Raw genomic sequence first — 13446 nt, 5'->3', positions numbered from 1 at the left:
TACAAATGCTCAGAAGGCCTCAAGCTTCATCAGTTAGGAACTGCACAGCCCGCCTCACCTTCGCCTCCCCCAAGGGGAACGCTGCCGTAGAGCTAAGACTTGTGAGAACATGTCCAGTTGGCAGGAATATATCAAGCATTTTTTAAATAAGAAAATAAGGTTTTAAAAAAAAATTTGTTTTAACGTTTATTTATTTTTGAGACAGAGAGACAGAGCATGAACGGGGGAGGGGCAGAGAGAGAGGGAGACACAGAATCTGAAACAGGCTCCAGGCTCTGAGCCGTCAGCACAGAGCCTGACGTGGGGCTCGAATTCATGGACCGTGAGATCATGACTTGAGCCAAAGTCGGACGCTTAACCGACTGAGCCACCCGGGCGCCCCAAGAAAACGAGGTTTTTGTACCTGAGGAAGATGAATACGGCTGATGTTGACATTAAAAAAGCTGTGATGGCTAAAAAGATATACTTCTTCACGTATGAAATTCACAGCTTGTTCCTCTGACATAACAGATCACCAAGGTGTTGGTACATTACTATGTAGAGCACTAACAGGTGCCTCTCTTTCATGCCTTCCAAAGGATTTGCACGTCCACGATGTCGTTCTGTCTGTAATAACTCTGTGGACTGCGGAAGGTGGGTGTCAGCATCCTTCTTTACAGACGAGGAAGGAGGTGCCCACAGAGGTCATGTGACCCACGTAGGCTCCCACCAGCGTTAGAACCAGGATTGAAAGCGGGGGCTTCAGCCTCTAAGTCAAGGTAGCTGACTACAGCATTCTCTGAATTTGAGGGGCTCAGTCACAGAGGTGAGGGACCTGTTAAGGGACCCTATGGCGAGGATTCTGGGTAATGATGGTGAACCTGGCTGGCACGCACGCATCCTGGCCTAGACCACATTTCCGGTTTTGCAGCCTCTACCTCACCACCTGTCTCTCCCCTTCTCACCCTCAGAGAAAGCCCAAGATCACTGCCTCCCGCAAACTGTTGCTGAAGGTGAGGCTTCGTGCTGGCTCTGGGGGACATCCAGTGGGAGACGGAGGAAGGCATGTGGTGCAGACTCTGTGGGGGTGTGGAGGGTCGTGGGGGGTGAAGAGGAAGGAGGCCAAAGTGAGGGTGATGAGGGGGCAGAGGGGACTCAGCCACTGCCTGAGACTGGTGGTCAGTGAGAGGGAACCTGAATCTATGGAGTCCTGGCACCTGCCCAGATTCCTGAGAGGAGGCAGTGACCAGCTTCAGGGTGGCAATCCCCTGGTGGCAGGCAGAGGGCCTTGCTTTATTTTGGCAAGAGTTTCTGTCTTTGGAGCTCTGTGGCCCAGAACAGACCAGGAGTGGGTAAGAGGGAGACTGAGGGAAAAACAAGTTCCGGGGTCCAAGAAATGCTGCGTGCGGTCTCTCAGTGCTTGCTCTCACATGGTCCTGCCTGCAGCCAGCCCACACACCTGCACACCCCGTGGGACTATCTTGTTCGTACTCTCCCAGGGCTGCCTGGGCTGCGCCCTGACCAGTATGAGAACACGTTGCTTGTAGAGTCAGAGGCAAGAGCAGAGCCTTCCCCTCTGGCCCTGATGCTGGGGGCGGGGGGCGGGGGGGGCGGAGGGAGAGGATGTGGGGAATCCGAGGGCCCCAGGCCCCGGGGTCAGGAGGCTCTGTCCCATCTAGAGCCTGATGCTGGCCAAGGCCAAGGAGTGCTGGGAGCAGGAGCACGAGGAGCGGGAGGCTGAGAAGGCACGCTACCTGGCCGAGCGCATCCCCACGCTGCAGACCCGTGGCCTGTCCCTCAGTGCGCTGCAGGTGAGTCTGCGCGACTGACCCCAGGGCCCAGCTGGCAGGAGCCTGAGCTAACACTGGCTCCAAGCTCGGTTCATTTACAAGTGGCTCTTCCCTTACAAGGTCTCATGTCATCTCATAGACCCCTGGGAGGTGGTGCTGGTAGATCCCATGTCACAAGTGCAGGAAGGGAGACTCAGAGCGGGGAGGAGCAGCTTTTTGGGCGGGGCCAGGCCAGGGCTGGGGCCCCACATCAGACCAGTGCCAGGGCCTGGAAGGTGTGCAGTGGGGTGGGAGTGGGGGGGATCTTGGGAGGCCCCATTTCTCCCCTTCTCCTGCAAACAGGTTTTTAATGTTTGCAAAACACTGATACCTGTTTACATGCCGGTGGCTGCAGAGAAAAGAGACTGGAAGGAAATATACCAAAATGTCACCAATGGTCATCTTCTACTGGTGACATCACTCGTTATTTTTTTAAATTTTTTAAATGTTTATTTTTTGGTGGGGGGGAGAGAGAGAGAGAGAGTGAGAGAGCAGGGGAAGGGCAGAGAGAGAGAGAGAGACACAGAATCTGAAGCAGGCCCCAGGCTCTGACCTGTCAGTGCAGAGTCCAACACGGGGCTCGAACCCACAAACTACAAGATCATGACCTGAGCCGAAATCAGACATTTAATCGACTGAGCCACCCAGGCACCCCACTCGTTATTTTTATTATGTTCTTTTTGTTTAACACATAGTTTTCAAATTTTCTTAATTGTATTAACTGATTTTTATAAGAAAACTTTTTAAAGAAAACAGTTACATTCAGAAAGGAAAACAAAGGGCTTACACACTGAGCTATTAGAAGCCACGAACCTCAGAGAAAAGGGGGTGGTCAGGTCCTTTCCAGAATGTAAATCTTGCAAAGGTGCTGGGCACGGAGGCAGAAAAGAAAGGCTGGGGTCCCCAAAGCTCCTGTCCCCTCTTTTCTGTTTGTGCTTGATTAACCTTTCTTCCTCCAGGACCTCTGCCGGGACCTGCACGCCAAGGTGGAGGTGGTGGATGAGGAGAGATATGACATTGAGGCCAAATGCCTCCACAACACCAGGGAGGTGAGCCTGTAGGAGGAGAGGGCAGGCTGGGTGCGTGGTGGGGCGATGTCCAATGTCCGGGGCAGGTGGGGGGGGCAAGGATGCTGCAGCCGTGGACCAGGTAGGTCCCCCTTCTCCTGCAGGGTCTGGGAAGTGGCCACTTGGGAAGCTCTGGTCTCTTCACTCCAGCCCCTAGGACTGGAGATGGGCAGAGAGGATAATCACACAGATGAAAAGCACAAACTTCCTCCCAACCTGCCACACGGGCTCCTCAGCCTAAGAGGAGCTGCCCTCTTTGTTCACCCACACAAACAATCATATGCTTGTTAATAACATCTTCCCTTTGTGAATGGCTTTCATGTGCATTGCACCCTTTGATCCTCCCTACGCCCCCCGTGGATGAAGTAGGTGCTATTATCTGCACGTTACAAAGAGGGACGCTGAGGTTCAGAGAGGCTGAGAAATTTGGTCCAGGTCACACAGTGGTGATTGTGGGACCAGGTCTGGTCGCTGCCCCCCCGCCCCCACGCCCACCCACTGCAGTGCCCTGTGCTCCCTCGGTGTGGGGCGTGGGAGCATTAGCTCAGTCCAGACCCTGCTCCAGTGTGATGGGGCAGAACTCAGAAGGGCAGGACTCCTGATGCTGTAGTGAGCTGCTCCTGGGTGCTTGTTCAAACAGGGAGGAGAGGACGTAGTGGGATGGGACACCACTTTGTTTCTTCCTACTTCTCCCATCAGGAATGATGGTTTGTGGCATCACTAATCTTCCCAGAATTCCCTCTAGAGATAGCACCCTGGAGTGGAGTTCATCCGCCCCACTGGACCAAGGCTGTGCCCTCAATGAACTGCTTTGAAGGCTCACTGGGAGGGGCTACTTAGAAGCAGAAATGGGACCACAGGAATAGGAGGCAGCAGCCCCCCCCCCCCCGAAACGGGGCTTCCAAACCAGACTTGTGCTGAGTTTGGTGGGACTGCCCTATCTATTCACCCTACCCTGACAGAGAGGGCTAATGCGCTTTATCTGTCCATTTACTCTCTCATTCATTCGTCAACAAACACATTGTGGCTATTTGCAAAGTGATGAGTGGGTCTGAGTGTCCCAGAGGGTCTGGCCTGGAAGCTGGAGAATTTGGGGGGTGGTTTTGGCTGGAACTGTCGAAGTCTGAGGTCCTCAGGAAGGGTGCCCTGGGGGTGCACGCAGTCTCTCCAGTGAACCCTCGCTTCTTCTCACCTGCAGATTAAGGACCTGAAGCTGAAGGTACTGGACCTCCGTGGGAAATTCAAGCGTCCACCACTGCGTCGGGTCCGGGTCTCAGCTGATGCCATGCTCCGGGCCCTACTGGGCTCCAAGCACAAGGTGTCTATGGATCTGCGGGCCAACCTGAAGTCAGTGAAGAAGGAAGACACAGAGAAGGTGAGGAGCCCTCTTCTCAGAACCTTTCACTCCCTGTGCCATCAGCCTTTACCAGTCACTCCATCACATAGACTCAGGCAGGAGCTCCTGTTGGAGGCCAGGCAGCCTGTTAGAACATTCTAGAACCCTCTGGGAGACCAGTGATGAAGTCTTATTCTGTTTTGGAAGAAAGAAGACTTGCTCCCTTCCCTCAGGCTGCTCTCAATCTGAGGAGGAAACTGGGACATGAAGAAAGCCAGACCAAGCAATAAAGTAAAAACTCTACCCAGTGTGAAGAGAATGTGGAGTTAGGATGACAAGGGAGACAGTGACCTCTGTCGCTACTGGGGAAAAAGACAGCAGATCATTGTGGTCATAGGACCCATGAGCACAGAAATTAGAAAACTGAGTTCAATCACTCATTCAGGAACAAATCACTCAAAGCTGATTGAGCTCAATATATGTGCCCAGAATCGATGGGCTCTAGAAGGAACACGGATGAAAGACATGGTCTCTGGCCCTAGAAGCTTCATAAAGAGAAGAGATGGCCAGGCAATATGCTGATAAAATGGGACATGAGCCAATTTATGAGGAGGTAGGTTAGAAGGGGTGGCCTTGAGCTGCCTTGAGCACCAGACCAGGAAGTTGGTGTAGGTCTGGAGGCAATGTTGGGCTGTGAGTTCACTGGGGTGGGAACTAGCCCCAATCATCCAGAACTTCCAGCTGACACAGCCTCCTCCTTCCTGTGGAGCTTGATATGTGTCTGTCTCTGAATGTGTCCCTGGACCTCACCAGCTGGGTAGGGCTGTCAGCATTTCCTCTTCTTGAAGAGACTGACTTTCTTTCCTTCTTCTTTTTTTTAATGTTTCAATGTGTTTATTTGTGTTTATTTATTTTGGGAGACAGAGAGAGCATGCATGCACATGTGTGAGCAGGGGAGGGGCAGAGAGAGAGGGAGAGAATCCCAAGCAGGCTCCACACGGGGGCTCCCACATGGGGCTCGATCCCATGAACCGTGACATGACCTGAGCCGAAATCAAGAATCAGGCGCTTAACCAACTGAGTCACCCAGGGGCCCCGAGGAGTCTGACTTTCTTTCCTTTTCTTTTTTTTTTTTTTTAATGTTTATTTATTTTTGAGAGAGACAGAGACAGAGAGCAATCAGGGCGGGGCCAGAGAGAGAGGGAGACACAGAATCCGAAACAGGCTCCAGCTGTCGGCACAGAGCCCGACGCGGGGCTCGAACTCACAGACTGCGAGAACATGACCTGAGCCGAAGTCGGACACTTAACCCACTGAGCCAGCCAGGCGCCCCTGGAGTCTGACTTTCTAGCACCTAGTTTCTTTTATGTCTGGAGGGCCTGGCTGCCCTCTGGCCTGCTAAGTCTCTGATGTGTGTGTGGCCTGCCCACAGGAGAGGCCCGTGGAGGTGGGCGACTGGAGGAAGAACGTGGAAGCCATGTCTGGGATGGAAGGCCGGAAGAAGATGTTTGATGCCGCCAAGTCTCCCACCTCACAGTAGAGGTACCTAGAGACCAGCTCCCTTCTTCTTGGGCCCACCAGAATCTAACAGATAACAGGGGCTCCAGAACGATGGCTGGTGGGTTGGGCCCAGCGTGGTGCATCGAGGAGAGTCAGCTCTGCTCCAATCAGCCCTGGCTCTAGCAACCTAAGGCCTTGGGCACATCATTTCTGCTTTGGGGCGTTGTTTGTTACCCTCATCTATAAAACTGGAGGCTGTAGCAGATCAGTGTTCTCCAAGCGTGGTCCTCAGACCAGTGGTATCAGTACCACCTGCTAATGATCTGGCCCCACCCCTGAGCCATTGAATCAGCAACTCTGGGGTGGGCCAGCCCTGTAGGTATTCTCCTGCAAGACCTTGAGAGCCACTGGGTGAGACGATCCCTGGGGGCCCCCAGCTCTGACTTGCTGAACATCTAAGCTTTTTAAAATACCTCCTGGCAAAGTACCCCAAATCACAGTCTCTGGTTCCAGGGGGGATTCTATTCAGAGAAGACGAGCCCCCCCACCCCCTTCTCTGAGGAAGTTGCTGGAGAAAGCAGCAAAGTTAGGCCTCATAAAATCCCCATGGGAGTGCCAAGGGGATGTGCAGTAGGGCAGAGGTCTGCTAAATAGCCCTGGCAGGGCAGGCTTTCCAGAGCTCTGAGCTCCCTGAGGAAGTGATGGGCAAGGGTTAGTAGATACAGGAGAAGGGCGTGTCAGAAGGCTGATGTGCAAGTAAGAGCCCAGAAGCAGAAATTAACCAGTGGTGGAGGAGGAGCTACAGTGGGGAGGAGCAGTGATTGGGCTTCAGAAAGGAGAGGGGAGGGAGTTTGGGCCCTGGGCTGCCAAGCTGAGGCTTCATAGGCGCCCCTCCGGATGGTGGTCCAGCCCCGGGTGTGCTAGGGGTGAGAAGTTCCAGAACTGTATCTCCTGCGGGTAAATCTGTAAAATGGCTTCTGCCTCTTTGTCCCTACAGGCCGGCTTGCTGCACCGTGCTCCGAGCTTCTGCTTCTCCCTCCTACCTCCAGCCTGCCTCACCCGCCTCTCTGCATCCCACCCTGCATTTTGGAACATCCCATCCTGCTCCCACCTCTCCCCTCCAGCCTGAGTGCCCTCCTCTGGAAGTGGGATTAAACAGACACCCAAGAGGACAAACACACCAGTGTCTGAAGAGTTCACCCTAGCAGGGTATAGACCCTGGCTAGCCGTGGTACAGCCAAGCTGAGGAGGAAGAGGTGTGAAAGCATCTTCCCTCTGGCCCCGTGCTGCATCCCACCACTGCTTCTATGACATGTAGGGTGCCCCCAGGCATCACAGCTTCTCCATTAAAAACCAGGGTTCTGGTCATTTCTGTAGCTCTGGCTGTGAGTGCTCAGAAGAAAAGGAAAGACAGGGAGTCTGAAGAGATGGCTGTTCTGGGCTCGAGGCATGAGCTCAGGGTCCGAATGGAGGTCTAAGGAGTTGGCAGCTGCCTGCTAAGGTCCCTCTGGGACCCCTTCTGCGCAGCCCCAGTGACATCAAACAGCACCCTGTCACCATCCAGGACACTCAGATTACCCAGGCCCTAGCCTCTGGAACAACCCCAGCCCCGCCTAATGACTCCAGCCAGCAGAATGGGCTTCTGCATTCAAAGCCCCTTGCCCTGCTTGATTTCACAGTTCCCTTTCTCTGAAAACCTGCATTAGCTCTCCCTGGAAGCTGCTGGATATTCCTGAGTATTCTGGGCTGAGAGGTCAGGGTGCTTTCAGCCCCTTACCTGGTCCTACAGGCCTGGGCAAGAGTTACTCAGCGCCCTGGCCCAGGCAGGAGGGACAACTCGCAGTTCTAAGTCTGGCCACTAGGTGGCTCCTTCCCCATCGCCATCCCTGGGGCTGCCCTTTACATCTGATCCCTGCTCCCTCCACCTTCATCCACTTTCCTCCCAGTTTCTCTTCACACTCCTGGACTGGTCATATCCTCCATATCCACTTGCCTCGGGGTGGGCCGACCAGTGGTCTGCCCTCTAGGTGAGGTCCTTTCTCCATTCCACTGATATCTGGACCCAAAGCCTGATGAGGGGTGTGAGCCTGCTGGGGTGGAATCAGGGGAGGGGACAGCCTCCCCCGCTGCCCTCCCACATACCAAGGAGAGTGGCTCCTATGGAACAGAGACCAAAGTTCTGGGTAGAGCAGAGCCTGGCTTTTCAGGGCGGTGTCCTGGTGACTCCTGAATTAAGCCTACAAAGAAAGTGGCTGTCCCCGACCGGGGCCCTTTGACTTTTTGATCAATTCAGCCCTGGTCCCAGAGAGGCTGAGCTGTCTGAGGAGTCCCCCTTCCTTCCACCCGGTGAGTCCCTGTTCTGCCCTCTGCTCCCAGGGTATTATCTGCCACAAATGCCAGAAGCTGAGTACAAAGTGCAGGGCCAGCTACTTCCTGGGGCAGGCCCTCGGACCCAGATCTGCTCAGCCTGCCAGCCCCTTGAAGGACCAGGAGCTTGGGATGCGTTTAGGGAAGGCAACACTCTGCTTGGGGTTCTTGCGACAGCCAGCTCAGTAGGCAGAAAGGCAGATGTGTGCAAAGAGCACAGCTCCTACCATACTCAGAAAGCCTTAGGCGTGGACACACCCAGTCTCTCTCATACGCACACACGAAGCTGGAGAACCTGATGGGGCCGGTCTGTACACAGAGGATGGGGTTGGGCTTCGTGCCCGGGCAGCCACAGAAACCCACCCTTCCCTGCCTCAGAGGGCTCCTCCCGGCTGGCCTGGGTCCAGAGCATGGTCTCCTTGCTTTGCCTCTTCTCAGCCCTTTGAGAGAGCCTGGCCCCAAGTTCCAAAGCCAAACATCAGTTCCACCAGTCGACTGTTAACCTGGGGCCCTGGCAGACTGGGGTCTCCACCCTGCCCTACAGAGGCAGGAGACCAGCCCCAGGTCTGACTCAAAACAAACACCTCGGTGCAGAGAGCCCTTGGGGCCAACTCAACACACCCAAGGTGGGTGCCCTCTGGGAAAGGGCCACGGACATCCAAAGGCTTTCCGGAGGTCCTCATTTGGTTTTTCCTGCTTCCCTGCACGGCTGAACCTAATCCACCTCCCGTGAGGGTGGACCAAGGGCAAAGAGGCAAAACGCTTCCAGAGAGCCAAAACCATGGGAACTGAGTGGGTGAGGGAAGAGGCAGGTGCCGTCACAGGGCTGCTTTGGGTGGGACAGCAATCTTGGGAGGGGGCTGCTCATTTCGTTGTAGCTGTGAACAGGGCCTGGGTGGGAGGCATGGTATCCGGAGAGCCACGATTCCACCCCTTTCCCCACGGAGGGCCAGCACGACCCGGACCAGATACAGGGGGAGCTGAGCTGGGACCTGGGCCTCCCACTGAAAACAGATCCCACATGCAGCCCATTTACTAAGTGCCAGGCACCACACTGTACACACCTTCACACTTGACCTTCACAACAGCTCTATGAGAAAGGTGCTATTCCTGGGGCATAGAGAGGCTAGCGTCTTCCCGTGGTCGCACAGGTAGGAGCCAGGATTCAACCCAGGCAGTCTGTGAGAGCCCGTATGCTTAGTCACTATTTTAATAAGAATAAATATGATGTTCAATGCTTTATCAGAATTATACCATTACATTCTCCCAAAATGCTAACAAATAGATCCTCTCGTCTTGGATTGGTGGGTGAGGACGTGGAGGCTTGGAGAGGTGAGGTAATTCACCCCAAGTCACAGGGTTTGGTAGCTGCACACCGGCAACTGGAGCCTCGGTCAACCTGCCTTTGGGGTAGTGCTTCCTGGGGCCTGACTTACCACTAAGAGCCCAAGCAGCCACCTTCTGGAAGGGACACGGCGGGGGGTTCAGGGGCCCACCCTATGCACCTGAGGAATCCCAAAATCCCTACCAAAAGGGAAGGCATTCAAATGAGATACAAATGTCCCCCAACTGAGCCAAGGCGAGGTCTTCCTCCAACACTGGGGCCAGAACTGGGGGCGCAGGGAGGGGCGATTTCTTGGGGGAGGCCTGTGGTTAAGCTGGGTAAACGTCTCCCCTGCAGCTCGAGATGGACCTGCTGCGCCTCTCTCTCCTTGGTAGGAAGGGCCAGGGCAGAATGCCACCTGCGAACGCCCTTGCCTGCCCCAGAGTCCTCGGGAGGCCAGCGGCTGCCTCTCCCTCCCCACGAGTGCCCTAACTCCATGGGGGCAGGAGGCCAGGCCCCCTGTCTGTCTGGAGCCCACCTCCAGCAGGTTGATCAGGGCAGGCCCAACGTCCAGGGCTGCCGGGGCTAAAGTGCCCTGCTGAAGGAGGGAGCTGAGTTAAACATTAGCCCCAGAGGCCCCCCACGAAGTAAGTCAGACTCCCCGCAGGGATCTGGGCTGGGCAGCCAGGGGGGCGGTTCCGTTCCAGCTGGGTGACCAAACTACTGAAGGCTGGGACAGGTTGCTGGGACCAGTGCAGGCGGCAGCCTCCTCTCATGACCGCATCAGTGCTCTCTCCTCAAAACTCCCCAAAGCTTGCCAGCCTGAGGCTCCTTCACTGGAGCTGAGGAACAAGGGTATTCTCTTACTCCCCAGACACACTCCTAAGCTGGCCAGTGAGTCCCTTTGGCGGAGCAGTGTGAGTCTCTATAACCCCCTGGCACCGGCACAGAGAACTGCAGTCAACATCTGGAGGCCCAGAGAAGGAAAGTGACTTGTTCAAGGTCACAGACATAATTGGGGATGAAAACACAGGTCCTTGGACCCCCAGTCTACTGAGAAAACTGGATGTGGGTGGAGGTTTGCTATCCCAGCCAGAGGCAGAGGCCTGGTGACCTGAGTGGGTGGCCCACCTCTGGCCTGGCTCAGCACCCGTTTGGGTCCAGTGCCAACAACAACTACCCCTGTCACCGGCCAGCACAGGCTGGGTGAGCCCGACCCTCTAGGTTTCGGAGAGAAGTGTGGCCTCATCTGCGTGTTCCAAACTGGGAGGCCCTGGGGGAGGAGTGTGTGTGTGAACATTCCCAGCTGTTCATCTGAAGGTGAGCCAGGTACGTGTGCACACAGCATGCAGTGGCTTGCCTGTCACAGAGTGGGGTGGACGCCCGCGTGTCCCTCGTACTGGTGCTTCGCGGATGCAACTCTCCTCATGAGCTCTTTGTGACCCAAATTTCCACTGCCCCACTGTGCTGCTGAGGAAGCCAGGGCCCCTGGGGTGAAGTTTCCACAAAGCTAACTGTACTCAGTGACAAGGACGGACCTATGCATGCCTTTGTCTTACTATTTTAGTATTAAAATATTCTTTACTTATGGAGCAGAGGATGGTGGGTGGTAATTGTCTTTTAATGTTCTTCCTTTGCAAAATAAAATGGTAGCAACACCATTTGGGGATTCGTATTTAAAAAGTGTTATGAATTTGTAAAAACCCAAAGCCAGGGAACCACTGTTCTGTGTGTGTGTGTGTGTGTGTGTGTGTGTGTGTGTGTGTGATTACTTCACTTATTTGTTTTCTGCCTTCCCGGAGAGTGGTCTGGCAGTTGTTTAGCGGGTATATATGAATGAGAATAAAACTGAAATGTCAGGGTGTGACTTACAAATCTGATGGTTTGGGGCCAGGGGATCCCCCTAAATCTCCACTCTGGCCTCTTTAGAGAAGGGGAAGCTGCCCTAGGAGCTTTGTCGATAGGGGTTGAGGGTGGGGATTCCAGACATCAGTTCTGGCAGGGGAGGAGAGAGATGACCCCTTCCCCCACTGCTGGCTGGGAAGTCTTGAGAACCCCTTGCCTTTGACCTCGGAATTCCCCACGTGACATGCCCTACCTTCGCGGATTCTCCCCAGAGGAAGTGACCGGCACATGCCTGCGGTTTTTAATGTCTGTACATTGAAGAGCTATGAAATGAACACCCCTATGCCAACCACTCACGTTAAGATGGAGGGGATTGCAAATACTTTCAAAGGCCCTTCCTCTCCACAAAGATAAACACTATCCTCAACTCTGTGTTTACTATTCTCTTGGTTCTCTTCACAGTGCTGCTCCGCATTTCGGAATTGCTACACAAGACATCGTTTACTTTTGCATTTGTGGGGGGTGGGGCGTGTAAACCCGACAGAAATGCACGCTTCTTGCTTTTTCCACTGCGAGGTGAGGGTTGTAAAATTCACTCCTGTGGATACACTTAGCTGTAGCTCATCTCCAGTGCTGTGAAATGACCAAAATGCCATCGCTTACTCATCCGTGGTCCCGTTGATGACACTGAGGTGGTTTCCAGATTTTTGCTACTATAAACGGTGCTGCCTGGAATACTCATGAGCCTCTCTTCTGCCGCTCCTGCTCGAGAGTTTCTCTCCCCAGGTGTGCAATTGCTGGGCCGCCAAGAATGATATCTTCACTTTTGCTGGTCTGTACCACATGCACCCTCACCGGCAACTGTGGTAATTGCTGATGCGTGATATCCTGGTTTTGCCCCATCCTGGAGGCCAACGGATACTTAGAGTCCCCCCACCTCCACCCCGATCTCAGCTTCTCCCCGACCCAGCTCCCAAAGTTACACTCGGCAGGGTTTTCAGACTATTTGGGTTTTCCTGTTCTTCTTCCCAAAGCCAGTGAGTGCAACTCTCCAATCCTTTACCAAGCACCCACTACACTAGGCATAGAGTTGAGGGGAAACTGAGGTGAAGAAGGCATTTGCTCTCTTCTCAAGACACTCACAAGACACTCAGGTTGCCAGCACATGGGCACAGATATCTTGAACATTAACACGTCCCTCCCCCGCCTGTCCTCAGGGATCCCTCCATCCTCCCCCCTGCCCCGCCAAAGAAAACAGGCGAAGCTGTCTTCTGAGCACCCACACTCCCGCAGCCAGCCATCTTTGGACAGCTCCCCCTGGCTTTCTCCAGGGACCTGAAATTCTAAGGAGTAGAGGCCAGGGATGCTGTTGACCATCTTATAATGCAGGGACAGTCCCCACCACAGAGAATTATCAGGTCCAAAATGTCAATAATGCGGAGGCTGAAAAACCCCCAGTGGTCTAAAGTCACCCTCCTCCCTAAGCCTCCTCCTCCCCCTGCGTCCCAGTCTCATCCATGGCACCTGCATTCACCCAGCCCCTCAGGCTAGGGAGGTGAGAGTTCTGGATTTCTCCTACTTCACCACCTGCCATCAGCCAACTCAGTCTTGACAATTCAACTTTCCAAGGCTCTTGCTCTCCAACACCTCTCCTCTCCCTCTCCCTTGGGGAGAGGCCCTTGCTCAAGCCCCTTTCATTTCTTTTGTGGACTGTAAAGAATGGCCTCCTCCTTCCAATCTGACCTCATGACCTTTCCCATTCAGAGGCCATGAACCCTTTTGCTTATATTCCACACGAAAAGGTAACTCCTGAGCACCACACACTGGGACCTCACCAGCTGCCCCCCCATCTTTCCCGTCAGCCTTGGAAGGCATTCGAAGCTTCAGGCATATGAGTCGTCTCTCTGTTCCATAAGCACCTTCCACTTTTGCCCCTACGTCTTCCACTGTGTCTGGTAGTTGGATGCTCGACTGCCTTTTCTGGAAGTTGAGTTCCATTTAACTTTCAAGGCCCGACCAGATGTTCTTTCCTCTTTAGGACTTCCCAATCCCTCTATTAATCTCTCCTGATGACATAATTTCCACTTTTTACGAAGGTCTCTCTGGCAAGAGGCCTGGGTGTGCGGACGTTTGTGGAAATGTGTGTGCGTCCCCATTGCTAGAGTGAGAATGTCTGGAGGTCAGGAACTGAATCCTTAT

General features: G+C 54.2%; 1 protein-coding gene across 1 annotated transcript; it reads left to right on the top strand.

Moving 5' to 3' along the window:
- The first annotated feature begins 767 nt into the window (after positions 1–767).
- TNNI1 (troponin I1, slow skeletal type) lies at positions 768–7043 on the top strand. Its single transcript, XM_007086449.2, has 6 exons — positions 768–992; positions 1659–1790; positions 2768–2857; positions 4074–4250; positions 5644–5753; positions 6709–7043. The coding sequence occupies exons 1-5, from the start codon at positions 849–851 to the stop codon at positions 5749–5751; spliced, it is 651 nt and encodes a 216-aa protein (XP_007086511.2). The 5' UTR covers positions 768–848; the 3' UTR covers positions 5752–5753; positions 6709–7043.
- The last annotated feature ends 6403 nt before the right edge of the window (positions 7044–13446 follow it).

Source organism: Panthera tigris, chromosome F3 (genome assembly GCF_018350195.1).
Source record: "Panthera tigris isolate Pti1 chromosome F3, P.tigris_Pti1_mat1.1, whole genome shotgun sequence".
NCBI lineage: Eukaryota > Metazoa > Chordata > Mammalia > Carnivora > Felidae > Panthera > Panthera tigris.
The sequence above is the reverse complement of the archived record's forward strand: the minus strand, read 5'-3'. Positions and strand labels throughout refer to the sequence as shown.